Genomic DNA, 15,239 nt, shown 5'->3' on the forward strand with positions numbered 1-15,239 from the left:
TTTGCTCAGAAGAGCACGTGAATTACATTCCTAACCTGTGTGCCCAGTAATTTGAATGGTACACACAAGATATATAACTAGCCTTTTACACATGAAAATACCCACTTTGCATACTAGTCTTGTTACTTTCTTGCAGAAATTAAGTGTACCTTTTGGGCATGAAAAGTGCAAGCATACAGTTTTGAAAATCATGCCTTTAATTTAGGCAATGTTGAAAGGGAAGAGGCAAGTTCATGTAAAAATCAGGCTTGTAATGTAGGCAATAATGCCTGGGAAGAGAAGCAAATTCATCTGTGTTCATAATTGAGTATTAAAATAAGTTGCTCAGATCGGTGTATTTACATTATTCTTACATCATTTCTTGCCCTGGGCCAGTTGCATAGTCACATTTTATAGCAGAAATTGAAAAATAACTTAAGCAAATACTTAAGTGACTAAGACATTTAAAAAAAAAACAAACCCAACTCCCATATTCTTCCCATACTCCTTAAGTAGAGTACCAATTTTTAAACACAGATATTCTTGCAATGAGAAGCTAATTACAGTAATAGATCTAACTGTTGGTCCAATGAGAAACCTTACAGATTGTTTCTAAAAAAATATCATGAGCACTTAAGACAGTTAAAAAGACAGACCTCATCTTTTTTGTTTCTTAAATACACCACAGCTAAAAACACCCCATAGTCTTTCAAAATCTAGTTGCTCTAAAAAACATGGAGCTTTGGTTTGGTCTTGGTTTTCATGAATGTTGAGTTTAAATTTTTAAAATAAGGTTGAATTTACTATTATATGCATATGCACCTGTTTAGGGACCTATAATATGCTTTCCCTGTTCACTTTGGTCATTAATTTAATCCTGACTTTGTTTAGTTTTTATGCTAGTGTTCTCAATGTACAAAATTTCCAAATGACTAAATTATTATTTGAGTATCATCTGGCATTGTATAATGCGAATCTCAGTTCTTGAATGTACTTGACATCATACAGTGCATAGCAGAACTATGACCCAGATCTAAATTGAACAGGAAATACAGTTTTGACGTTGTAACACGTGATAGAAAATGATGAAGTCTCAAGACAGTGCAGATAAGTGGTGTTTTATTTTAATATCTATCTTTGGTGGGTTATTGTTCAAAGTTGTCTGAGAAGAAGTGAGTTTTATGGAAAGAGAGTTGTTTGAGGGGGAATGTGGTCATTTGACGCACAAAAGAGAGTAGATTGTTCCAAGCACATAGGCATGAAAGATGATTAGGGGGAAGGATATAAAAGAAGCAATTAGAAGAGGGACTTGGGCAGAGCAAAGGAGAGTGGGAGGGTAAGTACGAAGAAATAAGAGCATAGATATAAGGAGGAGTGGAATTGTGCTGAGTCTTGAACCGGAGTACTGGAGACTTGAACTTGGTGCAGAATGTGAAGGAAAACCAGTGAAAGGGTTCTAATTGGGACTGACCATGTGGTCTGATCAGAGGAGAGGAAATTTGTATTGCAGCATTTTGGATAGACTAGAACAGCGGTTGTCAACCAGAGTCTGCAGGCCCCTAAGGGTCCATGAGCCCTTTCAGGGAGTCCACGGGGCCCTGTGGCTGAAACCCAGTGCCCTGAGCTCCAGCGCCCCCTGTGAGGCTGAAGCTGGGAATGGCACAAGGCTGAAGCTGGTTTCCCGCCCCCCCCCCCCCACACACACCCTCCCAAGCCAGGAGTGGCACAGGGCTGAAGCTGTGCCCTCCCCCCCGCCCCCGAAGCCAGGAGTGGTGTGGGGCTGAAGCCAGGAGCCCCAGTGCCCCCCCCCACCTGAAGCACAAGGGTGTTGCCCCCTCAAAAGCAGTGTCTTACCCAGAGTGAGGCAGTCCGGGGTAGCCCTACCTCCTCCTCTACCCCAGCCCCCCTCAGGCCTAGCTCTCTGGCCAGGTTGTAGGTAGGAAGCCGGAGCTAGGCAGTGCAGGGTAATTGCTTCTCTGGTTGGCGGCACCATGAAGCGGGCAGCTGTGGCATTCCCTCATCTGCTGCTGGTGCCCAGGGTTGCAGCTGCTCCTCAGCTCCCAGCCCCCTTTGACTGCTCACACAGCTGGTAAAAGCTGCCTGGGTGGGAGGACCCAACTCTGGGGCCTGCAGAGCCCTCGGGGAGCCGACACCACAGGGGGAGCCCCCCTGGCACACAGCCCCTAGCTGTCTTTCTCCCTGAAACCTGAGCTACCACCCTGCACACACACAGCCCCGAGCTACCCTCTGCCTTCACCCTTCAGCTACTCTCCTGCCTGAACACAGCCCCTGGTTACTCCCTGAGCCACACCCCTGACTGCACACAGTGCCTAAGTACCCCCTGCCTGCACCCTGAGTGGTTTTCAAACTTTTTGAACTGAGTCCCCCCTTTGAGTTACTTTTTTTGGTTGCAGCCCCCCACAACCCAAACAGGCTGGTCTGCTGAGGTGAGTCGGGGTGGAGGTGGCACTCTCTCCCTCGACCCCACTGTGCGGAGCTGGCCTGAGCCCCGCCAGCCCTTTCCCCCTTACAAAATAGAAGTCAAACTATGCCTATGCCCCCTCCCCGGCCCAGAGCCCTGAGTCCTGCTGGTCTCTGGAGTTTTTATGGGGGGCCTCAACAAGAAAAAGGTTGAGACACCTCGAGTTGAGTAAGAACAAGGTAAAAAGCAATGACGCCAGTGAAGAGAAGGTTGTAATAATCAAGGCAAAAGATGACCCATTTGAATGGTCATTAATCAGAAACTGAGGTAAGACTACAGAAATTATATTTAGGGCTTGTAAACTAGATTTGTATTTTTCTTTTATGCCATAAGTCAGTTTGTCTTCTGAAACCCAAAATAAAAACAGGCAGCCTAGATATTACAGGTATAATGAAGCTGGAATAACCTTCTTAATGTCCCTCTTTCATTTTAGAGAACTTCATTCAAAACTTCAGCATTCTCTACAGTCCCTTGAAAAGGCATCTTGTTGGTGACTCTTCAGTTCATTTTCCCGCACACCACGTAATCACTGAAGTGACTACTAATACCTTTCATGATGTGGTGGTTTTGAGTGAAAAGGTACAGCTCATAACTGCAATTACATTGAGGGTTTAATCACATTTTGAAGAATAGGATTGCAGAGTTCATTTTTCTGAATTTTCATCGTTTAAAACTAAAGGGTATCCTCCTCTCCCATTCATGCAGTTACACTAATTGTGTACATAATTTTAAACAAGGGCACTCCATGAAAGTCATACTTCACTGTAACTTAAATTCAGGAGACCACTCTGTTGGAACAAATCAGCCAGAAAATCAGCCAAACCAGCTCCCTGAAGACCACCCCCTGCCTTCCTGTGCTGTGTGTATCTGCCATAGCTGGGGTTTAGCCTTTTGTATTCTTATTTGCTAAATGTGATCGAAATTACATATATAATTGTGGGGATGGAGAAGTCCTGTTTTGCCTTTGTTTGCATGGTGGCAACTCTTAACAAATTAAGTAGAGGTTGAGACCCAGGGTCAAGAACAGGTCCCAAGCCTACTCAGTCTTGGATGGAATTGGAGATATGTGTGATGAACATTGCTTTTATGAACCAGTTAAGGCTGTAGAGATCGGGCCGGCTGCAGAGGGAGCCACTTGCTGTCTTACTGGAACTAAGGTACAAAATAGTGAATAAAAGTGACTGGGAAGTAGCTGTAACAGAAAATTGAAGGTTGTAAAACAAAGAAACAAAAATCCCAACAAAAAGTAGTACTTTAAAAGCATACATCACAAAAATCCATAGCAAAAAGCTTTTTGATTTCATGATGTGAAATGTTTTGATGTACAGTGTAATTTTGAATGATGCCTAAAGTACTTTATATAATTTGATTCTTTATATGTGTGATTGAATTTGGACTAATATTCTTTGGCTACTAGGATAGCAGAGAAGGAATGCATGTGCAATATTCAGTTTCCAGTGTCCCCAGTGCCTAGTGTGCTAGCTTGAGGAAAATTCCTTAGTTCTCTAGAGTTCTCCAGAGATTTTCTTTTTAAAGTGTACAGTGACCAGTATTTAAATGGGAAAGAAAGGCTGGTCTCGAAATCTGCGTATCTGTGAATTTGAGAGAACCTGTCCATCCCTTCCTTCATAGGCCAAGGGGGTAACAGGACTGCCTGCCTTTCCTTCAGCATGTTCATAATACTTGCAGCTCTGAATTAAAATCATGATTATAATCAAATCTCATGCTTCAGGGCTTCAGCCAATTGCCTGCGGCAGTCAAGAAGGATTTTTTCCCCCTCTGCATGATGTAGTCATTGGCAGGGAGGGAGTTTTCCTTCAACTGAAGCAGCAGAGATTCCCCACAGTAGGGGACAGGACAGTGGATGGGGTGAACCAGTAAATGCCAGGCTGGTGTATCTTGCTCACATGCTCAGAGTCATACTGATTGCCAGATTTGGGACTTGGAAGGAAATTTCCCATAGGTCACATTGGCTGGAACCTTGGGGGTTTTCGCCTTCTTCTGCAGCATGGTGCTGGTTCACCTGGGCATATCTCACCTCATAAGTTCCCTTACATTGCTCAGGCCTTGGGCACTGGGTGCACCTTGATTCTCCTGTTGTCTGCCTGTGGCACAAGGTTTAGTTTCCTGAAGATTGAAAAACTTTAGTCTAACTGAAGTCTTCGAAAACAACAAGGAGTCCGGTGGAACCTTAAAGACTAACAGATTTATTTGAGCATAAGGTTTCATGGGTAAAAAATGCATGGAAGCGAAAATTACAGATGCAGACATAAATATACTGACACATGAAGAGAAGGGAGTTACCTCACAAGTGGAGGACCAGTGTTGACTGGGCCAATTCGATCAGTGTGGATGTAGTCCACTCCCAATAATAGATGAGGAGGTGTCAATTCTAGGAGAGACAAAGCTGCTTTTGTAATAAGCCAGCCACCCCCAGTCCCTATTCAAGCCCAAATTAATGGTGTTAAATTTGCAAATGAATTTTAGTTCTTCTTTTTCTCTTTGAAGTCTGTTTCTGAAGTTTTTGTTGTTCAAGTATAGCTACTTTCAAATCTGTTATAGAATATCAAGGAAGATTGAAGTGTTCTCCTACTGGCTTCTGTATGTTACTATTCCTGATGTCCGATGTGTGTCCATTTATTCTTTTACGTAGGGAATTTGTGTAGGGGATTTGTGTCCATTTATTCTTTAAATAGCTCAGATGTTTTGTTTAACACAGTGATGACTATTTCTGCTGTATGTAAAACCCCAGTTGCTAACTGAATCTCCCCCCCCCCCCCCAGGATGTCTTGCTGCTCTATTATGCGCAATGGTGTGGATTCTGTGCTTCTCTTAATCATATCTTTATCCAGCTAGCTCGACTTCTGCCTCCAAACAACTTCACTGTGGCAAGGTAAAAGAATCGTTCTTCATTTTTCCACAGTATTTTTAAGTATACTGTTGTGACTACTTAGACTTCCAGATATGCATATATGGATATTATGTAGCTTGTAAAGTTGATATAGTGCCATTAATTTCCACTAATTTATGTTCAATTTTAAGTTAAGATTGCATGTCTGTCAAATTAGATACAAGTCCTATGAATTTGTTATAAGCAGTATATTATAATATTACATAATAAGTTTAGAATATTACTATTAGATTCCAATTTAGTCTGTCAAAATTGAGTTGAGTGAGCTCATCAGCTGGGAGGGAAAATATATATGAAGAGAAGAAAGAAAAAATGTATACTGTACTTCGGGTAGACGCTTTCTTCTTTGTTATGTGATACAGCATGGCCAGAAGGCTGCAGGAGAGTGATATAGGAGATATATGTTAGCCCCAGGATGAGGAGAAGCCTTATTCTCTGTAGAGGGAAGAAAGGTTGCTATTAGAGGGAAGAAAGGTTGCCAATTAGAGCACCTGAAGCCAGTCACTTGATTAAACCCCCCTGCTTCAAGCACAGTGGTTTGGTGTTGGAGCAGAGAGCAGTTTGAAGGAGTTGAAGTAGAAGAGAGTTTGGAGAAGTGCTGTGGCTGGCTAGAAGACCAAGACTCTAGGTAAAGAGACACCCGGCTTGTGCAGAGAGAGGGCAGGAAGCCCCACAAGCTGAAGAGCAGGAGAGGGAAGTAGCCCAGGGAAAGGAAGCACTAGTTCAAGTGGTTTGCCACTATCCCTAGGGCCCCTGGGCTGGGACCCAGAGTAGAGGGTGGGCCCAGGTCCCTCCCTCCCTCTCCACTACCCTTCTCTGACTGTTCACAAAGTGAATTAGTAACACAGCAATTAATTAAAAAAACCTTTTATCTTGATTCCCAGAAAACCAGATTTCCCATTATAAACAACGCTGAGAGACAGATTTTCAGACCTCAGAATAGGAAACACCTCATATCGCTCATCAGAGCAAGCATCCATTCAGCTGTATGCTTATACACAACTGTTTATCATTTGTTTATAAATGAAAAACAAAATGGATATTTCAGAAGCAAAAGTAATACATGGAATGTTCAGTTGCATCTTTATCAGTTTATTTTTTCTTTTTATTTTGTTTTTAACAGAATTGATGTTGCTCGAAATGACCTTCCATGGGAATTTATGGCAGATCGTCTCCCAACCATTTTGTTTTTTCCTTCTAACAGGTAATGTCATTCCTTTCTCTTAAAGGTGTTTGGTTTTTTGTTTTTTTTTTTCATTTCTTGGAGTTTGAAAAATGAATCTGGTCACATGCTTAAGAGGAGAGGAAAGCCAAATAGCCATTCATTACCGCGTATTACCAATGCACTTTCTAAAATAGACATGTATGGACAAATGATGATTTTCTGAAAGTGAATTAAATTCTAGCCCAAGTGTCATTATTTTATAGTTTGTCAGTATTTATTTGTAAACAGCAATATGCATTACTCACCTTATTTCCTCATATAATTTCCCTCTCATTTGGTTGTGCAACAGTTCTTTTGGCATGGTCAGAATTGACTAGTGAGTGAGAACTGGAGGGAAGAGAGTGACAGAAAAAGAGGCATGGTTAAAAAAGAGACTGTGAGATATGTCAGAGGATCACACAATGGGCTCTTGAAGTAAGAGGCAAGACTTCTTGCTAGTTTTCTATCTGAAAAAGTTAAAATACGCATGAGCTGAGGCAAAGGGGTCAAGCTCTTTCCTAGTTAAACTAACCCATACTTTATTGTCTCTTAATAAGATAATTTTAAAAAATAAACAATTGAAGTTTAAAAGCAGGCAAGAATTTAAAAGCTAAATGAAAATAGAAAGTTGCCTTGAATTTATATTAAAAAGTGCTAATAGGCAAGAGTTAAAAATAAAAGCAATAAAAGTCAAGGAGTTGGAAGTTAAAGGGAAATTCACTGTATCCTCTGATCATAATGGTTTCCTCTGGCCTTAAAAAAAAATCTCTGAATCTTTTATCCTAGTCCTTGGTGTCAAGTTATATTGTAAGTTGTTTGGGGAAGTTTCTTATATGTTTGTAAAGTGCATAGAACATTCCTAAATAATAACAGTTTAATGTCTGGTGGAATTGAAGGGCTTCTCATTTCACCCAGACAGAGCCTTCTGAACCTTCGTTGGTGAAAGTAAAGTTGTTTTGTGTTTCACCTAGCCCTCCATTCTAAATTGATATTTTTACGCAGTTAAACTTTTTCTTGATTTCGTGTAATAGTGGCTGTCACACAGCACTTCACTTCCTAGCTGAGAGGACATCTATTGGCTACACAGTTTGACTCTTCCATCTTTTATGGGGGCAGAAAGCCCTCTACAGTATTTCTGGCCCCTATAAACTCACTAGAGAAGATGCCAATATTATCCATAATATAAGGTCTGATTCTACAAATATTTACACACGGAATTTTACAAATGGAAATAGTCCATTGATGTCTCCGAGAGTAAAGGCTCATCTGATTAAAATTACACATGTGATTAAGTGCTTATAGGATAAGGGACTAAATTTTCTTCTGTGAACCATTATCTGCGGAAGTGTGGGCAGTTTCGTGATATTCTCTCTCTGTATACAAGGAATTTTCACATGAGAGCAAGCTTCAACAGAGAATTATATACACAATTTACTTAATTGGCCAGGTTCTCTCTTCTTGTGTGTGAATTGGATCTCATTTTCTCCTTGTTTCTTGCTCCATTAGTGAAGTAATTAATCCTGTTTTGTGACATCATTGTGTTGCCTTAAAAGTGTGTGAAGTCATAAATGCAACATTATGATTTCACTCCAGGATCAAGCAGAAAGAGAATCTGGTCTGAGGGGGAGAAAATGAGTAGCTGAAAAAGCACATATCTGAAATATAAAAGGGGAGGTAGGTACATTTATTATCAAAAGTCTCCTTCAGCAAGGAACCATTGTTAAAACTGTTTTGAAATTGTATGGGTCTTTAATATGAGATTGTCATGTCTGCATATGATGAGTCAAATGAGAAACTGCAAATATTGCAAAAATTTGCAAATATTAACCATTTTCTTGTATGGTTTTTCTGCAGTGTTTGTTAAAGCTAAGTTTTATTTCAACCTATGAATATATCAAACATTGTGGCTACAGCCTTCAAGGGAAACATACGGAAACCAAGTTACATCATGTAGTAATTTCCGGTGCAAACTATCAGTGGTTGGTGAAAGGTTTTCTCTTGCAAATTGCCTTTAATATTTCACAAAACACTTTGATACAAATGCAATATTTTTCAAAGTTTTAAATAATGTTTTGGGGAAATATCAGTTACTTTATCCGTCACCAGGGTCTGTAATGTTACTGGTTCTGTTTGTTTTACAATAGCAATGAACAATCACGCTGCACTGCTCTAACTTACATTGCAGAAAATGTTAGCATTGCAAAACACCTTTTTTTCCAGTCTGACTCATTAGCAAACCATTGAGCTTTCATAAGGGAAGAGCTAACTGCTGAATTAAATGTAACACATTAGCTTTGCTGCATGAAAGAGTAGGACTTTCTGATTTAAAAATAAACCTTTAGTAGCTTAATACCTCCACAGCAGAATGATGATAAAATTTCCAAAGCAAAATGGCAGGAAGACTAGGGAATGTAAATATTTATAAGGGGAAGTGCGTCTCAGAAAGACTAAAAACTTTAATCTATGGTGGTTTCATTTATCCAGATAGACAAGAAAACAAACCGTAGAACCACCAAGAAATGAACAAGGAAAACAACATTTCAGGAAGAATTAGCATAATATAATATGATCTACAGAATAATCTTGGGTTCTGTGAAAAAAGAGTGCAACGCTTCCGTGTGGTTTTTGAGGAACCGATGAAGAAAATGTGCTTGGTTATTTTTTCCCAGGTTTTCTTCTTATCTTAACTCTTCTGGGTTTGGAGGGAAACAGGGACTTGAAATTTGTTGGGGAGTGGTTTTAGTGTCAGGGATATGCCTTTTGCAATCTCCATGAAATTCTGCCCATATTTGGCCAAGCTGTAAACTCAAGTTATAAAAGAGGCAGGGATCCCATGGCAAAACTAGTATGTTATCATGTGCTTAAAAACACTCATAATGAATATGCACATGGGAACTGAATTAAGGTTGCACAGGCAACCTTAGTTCAGGCATTATCTAACTTTTGAGTGCTTGAGTTTTCAACCTTAATATTCTTTTAATGTAGTTTTTTTGTGTGCAGTTATTTTAAAAGTAGATTTTTCGACTTTTAGTGAACTTACTCGTGACTTAGTGGTACTGAACCAACCCGGGCCCACGTGCTCTGTCATGTGATAGCAATCTCTGTCATAAGGTTTGAGTCTTGTCTTATTTTCTTTTATCTAGTCTTACAAATCTGCTGCTATGTTTGCCTTTCTGCTCCCTCCCTGTCATTGTTTAATTGCTTGGTTTTCCTCTTTTCTCTCTGCTCTGTTTTCTTCCTAATTCTATTATCTGGTGTGTATTTTTAAAAACCAATCTTAGATGGTTATTTTGGAGCCCATCACCATAATATCTAAGCAGTCCTTTATCTTTTAGGCTCATGGTTTAGTAAAACATGAATTTTTCCCTCACTGTGTTTCTATAAACAACAATTTAGTGTTTGTGATGTACACTGGGAGGGGAGGGTGTGTGTGTGTGTAAAGAAATGGTTGTGATGTAATAAATTGTCATTATTATATATGAGTAAATTTTGTCTTTGTGTAGATTCCATATTTTTGCCAAATCATGACAAGCTGCATTAAATTTGTGTGCTCTTGTAGTTAGCAATTGAGAAACACAGGATTATGAGTATAGGAGTGACTTGTCTGATCATGAGAAGTTTGTAGGGGAAAAGAACCTTATCCATGTCATTACTTGTTTACTCTTCCAAGAATAGCTTAGCTTTGAACAGGAACCTCATTTGGCACAAGTTTTTGGACCGTTAGTAAAAGGGGATCATGTTGCTTTTCCTACCTGAAATGAAATAAACAGAAGCTGCCATAAATTAAACGAAGTAAACAGTGTAATGTAGTATGAATGTTCCGTACATCAATAAATTAGAGTATTTTCCAGGATTTCATAGAGAGTATCTTTTGAGGCAGCAGCGCGCTTAATAGGTCAACATAAGTACATACTCCTCCCTATGTATAAACAACCAAAGCAGCCCAGGAGGTATTGTTTTAGATTTAGGTGATCTGGAAGGATATTTGGAGTTGGCAGTTGTGTCCATTTTACTGAAGTGATAGCAATACCTTTTGTGAGGCATTAGGTACTGCAGTTAGATCTGTGAATAGGTGGAATATAGGGCATCCCATTCTGACCAGATTTTCTCATATCCTCTTCAACCAGGAAACAGTCTAGTGTATTTTTCAACCCTCATCTCATTCTTTTCTTTCTGTAGCTTTTCTGCTCCAATTTGGCGGTATGCCTTGTAGCCCTTTTGGATAACCTCAGATATTGGTCAGCTTTTTAATGGTTTTATTGATTGATCCAGAGTCAGCTACCACTATGATGTACTGATCTGGTTTTGTCCTCTTATCTTCATTGTTTTTCTGAGGTATTGTATTGGGAGACTAACATGCATTCATCCTACTGCTGAGCTAATTGGCCTTATTGCTGCATAGAGGATAGATAGAGTTTTTGAGTTAAGAGTTCATGTAGGTTTTCTCTAGAGTTCTTCTCTTAAACAAGAGCTAAAAAGCATAAGCAGCTTTGCTAAGTAAGGGTCAAATTCTCAGTCCTTAATTAAACAAAATACTCACTGAAGTAGATAGGAGTCTTGGTATATGATAGATTTTTGGTCATAATGAATTGTTTTTGTGCTCCATCTCCACCATACTCATCATGATTCTAGAGATTAATTAGGCAGGGAAACTGGCCTCTTTTTTGACAGCTATGCCTTTGTCACCAATCTGCATGATCTTGGCGTTAGGAACAGTGATTTTTGTGTGCTTCACTGCTGAGTCTTTTAAGTAAGGGAAGCTGCAGCTTCTGTATTTTATGGTAATGGAACTTTTATCCTTAGTTCATCGAAACTCCCATTAACTTCAGGGATCTTTGCTTCATTCACCAAGTCTAAGCATGATAATGGTTTTGCAGTTTGATTCTTTCATGGATTAGGCAGCTAAACAGAATTCAAAGAATTTTTCACTGTTTTGTTTCACAGAGCTATGTAAGGTATAATACTCCTATCATTTAGTCATCTTTGAAACATCCACTTCTGTTGTTTTATCTCCTGGTCTAAAGGGTATATTTGCTGACTGATTCAATACCAGGACTGGGCTACAGTGTTGAATCTTTCTTCTTTCTGAATAGTACATTTTGGGTGCATTCTGCATGTAATGCTTTTACCTATCTCACTTTGATTCACTCACAGCCAGGCTCCCCCTCTCAGTACTTCCTCAGGGTGATCGATATGAGTTTATCCAATTTGATGGGTCACACTGTGTGCATATTACATGCTGTAAATCCCGTCCGTTACTGATTTGGCAAACAGAGGAACTTAGTAGAAAAGAGTGCAGCTGGTGCTTTTCAATAAATCCCTGAATTTGGACGGAGGGATTATGATCACAATTGGAGTTTCTGAAGATACATGAGTTGTTTCTTTACTTACACCCACTTCTCCTCAACAACTTTAACATTGTTTTGAAGTCTAACTGTGCCATTTTGTTGGGTACCTGCAGTTTAAAAACCAACCTGAGGAAAATGCAATATGGTGATGATTGTTGTTGAGCATTTGCAAGTGTGGTTTTCTGTTAAAATGACGTACAGGACTGAATACTGCATATTCCAGTAATCTTCTTAGGGCAAGGACAAGAGTAGGAGAGAATCTTTCTTTCCCTTCAGCTGAGGTGCAGTAGCATTTACTCTTAAACACAAGGCTTTCCCTGCTCATTAACATGATGGAATAGGGCCTAACTACCTTTCATACCCTTTGTTTTAAAATAGAAAGTTTGAGTGGTAGCTTCTGTAAGTCTGTGGCTGCAGAAAACTAAATAAAGAAACCCTCTTTCTTCATTAATATTGCCCTACCACAGGATTCTGGCCATGGTCATCAGTGCTTTGGACTCCTAGATCTTAAAACCCAGATTCTTACAAAGCAGAAAAGAAAAATCTGATTTTCTTTACAGGGACATTTAATCTGGTTCCTCCATTTTAAAGGAGTCAGTATTTTATGACTGTTGATTAATTGGTTTCTTAACACATCAGAGTAACTACATTTTCTGCAGAAACCCCTTTCTTGTACATTATCCTCTAAATAAAGGAAAGCTTAATTCTTCCTGACATTTAACCCATTTTCGTATGGCACCCTATAGATTTGTTTAATAAACCAAAAAAAGGATTATGACACAATTGTTTTATGGTTGAAGGGCATTATACAACCATTTCCTTTACAAAAGCTGGGTTAGTATTTTGTTCCCTTTCATAAATCGAAAATGGGGAGGGGCTGGCTACTTGTGACCTGTTCTAGAGTTAAGGAAATTAAAACAGCTTTTTAGAAAGCTGCCCTATTATTCACCTCTCTGGACTTTGATAAACTGCTCAAGTAGGAGAAAATATGATTGTTGTAAACTTAGGCCCAAATTCTGGTCCTCTACCCTCAAATGTAGGCAGATTCCCTAGCTTGGGAGTGTATGCTTCTGTGGCCCAAGTTCTGCTCATTGATACCTGTGCTTTTATTCTAAGCCCCAAAAGGTGCTTAATGTTTCCTTTCAAGAAGAATTTAAATGGGAAGGCACTATACTTCCATTCCAAAACCAAATGAGGCACTGGGGGAAGGGCAGGGATAAAAGCGCTCTTTTGTGCTGGGTCATTTCCATTCTGAGCTCAACGCCAAAAAAAAAATCAAGTTTTTCATTATGAGATAATCAATCATAGGTTATGATTTTACAAGCTTGAAATAAAAGCTTTTCACTGAATTTATTGAGGTTGCTTCTGGAGGTCGGCTCTTTCACAGGGAATCCAGTCAGAAATAGTGCTGCAGACCAGCTTCTTATCTGCAAACTACCTGTGCTAAGCTTCAAGTTCTATTTTTCTTGTAGAAGTCAAACACAGGAGAGCATTACAGGAACTTAGAGATGGAACATCATCTCTGTGTTCCTCGGACTGGCTGTAGTACTGCTACATGGGTGAATGTTGGGGAAACAAACGTTAAAGTATCAAATTGAGCAGTAAGTTTGAATAGTTTAAGCTGAGCAGCAATGCACACTGAAAAGGGGTCCTTCTGATGCACTTAAAGAATCTCCATTTGTTACTGTGTTATGGGAAGTATGTGTCTGCTATTTCACTCACCCATTAAGTTTTTGCTTTGTTAGTGTTCAGTCTTTCAGATTGAATACTGGCTTATACTTCACAGCAGGGTATTATAAAGTAAGCCTGAGCTTTAGGAGCATGTTTACCTCTCTCACTGAATGGAAGAGGGAATGATTAATTTTTTCTTCCCTAGGAATATTCACTTCAGAAACAAGGGGTGGAAGTTTTCTGATACCATGAATACTCTACTTACTGATTTGGCAAATGAACATTGCATCATAAAGTGTACTATGTTTTTCCTGGAACTAAGTTGTCAAATTGGTGTTTCTACAGCAGGAATTTTGACACAAACTACACAACTTGTGCTGCTTTGGAAGAAGGATTTTTATTTATTACCAATTATTATGGCTTTAGTTAACAGGCATTTCTCAGTCAAAGTTTAGATTTGCTATAGTACTATGCTTTGTGTTCGTATTTTCCTTGTAGCATTAAGCCTTTGGAAATATTGAATCAGAAAAGCCTTGTCCACTAGGACTAGCTCTATTTTCCCTTAGATACAATGGCCTAGTGTATCATTTCAGTTTCCCCCCAAAAAAAAAAAAATCTCAAACACCAATTGTAAACTAAAAGTCATGGGGTGTGCCTTAAGTACAGTGAAACTAAAGGTTTTTTTTTCTACCCTGCATTATTTTCAGAAATGAAGGACCAAGTACTCTGTTTCAACTACTTCGATAACATGGAGCTAGGAGGCTTATACCTCTATCAAAATTGTTTAAGCAGCATGAAAGTTGCCTTTAGATGCAAGATATATTATCAGCTTGTAGGACACTAAAGCTTTTTTTTTTTCTTCTAAATGCATCTGCAAATTAAATGTTAACTCTGCCCATCTTCCCCCCTCCCATACATAGGATTCACCGCTTCAGCCCATTTCCTGAGGAAGGATGTAGATATTTATGCCCTACAGTTTACCTTAAGGGTTGTTAGATGGGATTTTCTGAACTAGAATGGGTGAGCAAAGAGCAAAAGGAACTTCCAGGACAGAGAAACATTGTCTCCCCTCTCAAACAAGTCTAGGGACTCTTAGTAACTTTAGCAGATCCACTGAGGGGCTAGAGTACAACAAATGAGGTAGCTCCTTTAACATGGGCAGGTTTCCAATGATTAGAAAACACATCTAATACGGTCTTGAATTATATACATGTAACCTGCCTGCCACTGTAGTCCATGGAACAGTTATAAAATGCTCAAGCAATGGTTTGCTTGCTGAATGATCAGCCATATACTGAATTAAGTGATGTCTGAGTGGTGTAGGTGGTGATAGATGCTAGATAAGTAGTTTTCAAATAAGTGGACAATTCTGATGAGTGGGGACTAGATCTACTGTAAGTCAATTTAAGTAACAGCAGAATGTAACCCCTAAGAAGTTTGGGCCTCAACATTTTGAGATAGTGATGGAAAAATAGGTTCCCATCCCGTTGTATAGAGTAAGTCTTAAATTCTGCTTGCAACACTACTGAGTCTAAGCTTCCAGAATTGTATACATGGTATTCTAGTGGTAGGAAGGAAGGGCTGTAGTTTGGGGGAGGGAAAGAGAAGAAGCTGCTTTTGAAGAAATGCCTTTGAGGGAGTAGT

The 15,239-nt window shown here is 39.5% G+C and overlaps 1 protein-coding gene across 2 annotated transcripts in view; it reads left to right on the plus strand.

The window, feature by feature from the left end:
- Positions 1 to 15,239, plus strand: part of TXNDC11 (thioredoxin domain containing 11) — a 102,846-nt gene that overhangs the window by 83,852 nt on the left and 3,755 nt on the right. For both annotated transcript variants that reach the window (XM_084640673.1, XM_084640674.1), the window contains 3 exons: positions 2,895 to 3,040; positions 5,245 to 5,354; positions 6,496 to 6,576. In XM_084640673.1, the coding sequence (XP_084496799.1) occupies positions 2,895 to 3,040; positions 5,245 to 5,354; positions 6,496 to 6,576 (337 nt within the window). The remainder of the gene's footprint in view (positions 1 to 2,894; positions 3,041 to 5,244; positions 5,355 to 6,495; positions 6,577 to 15,239) is intronic.

The sequence above is a fragment of the Lepidochelys olivacea genome (assembly GCF_965140295.1).
Source record: "Lepidochelys olivacea isolate rLepOli2 genome assembly, chromosome: 10".
NCBI classification, from domain to species: domain Eukaryota; kingdom Metazoa; phylum Chordata; order Testudines; family Cheloniidae; genus Lepidochelys; species Lepidochelys olivacea.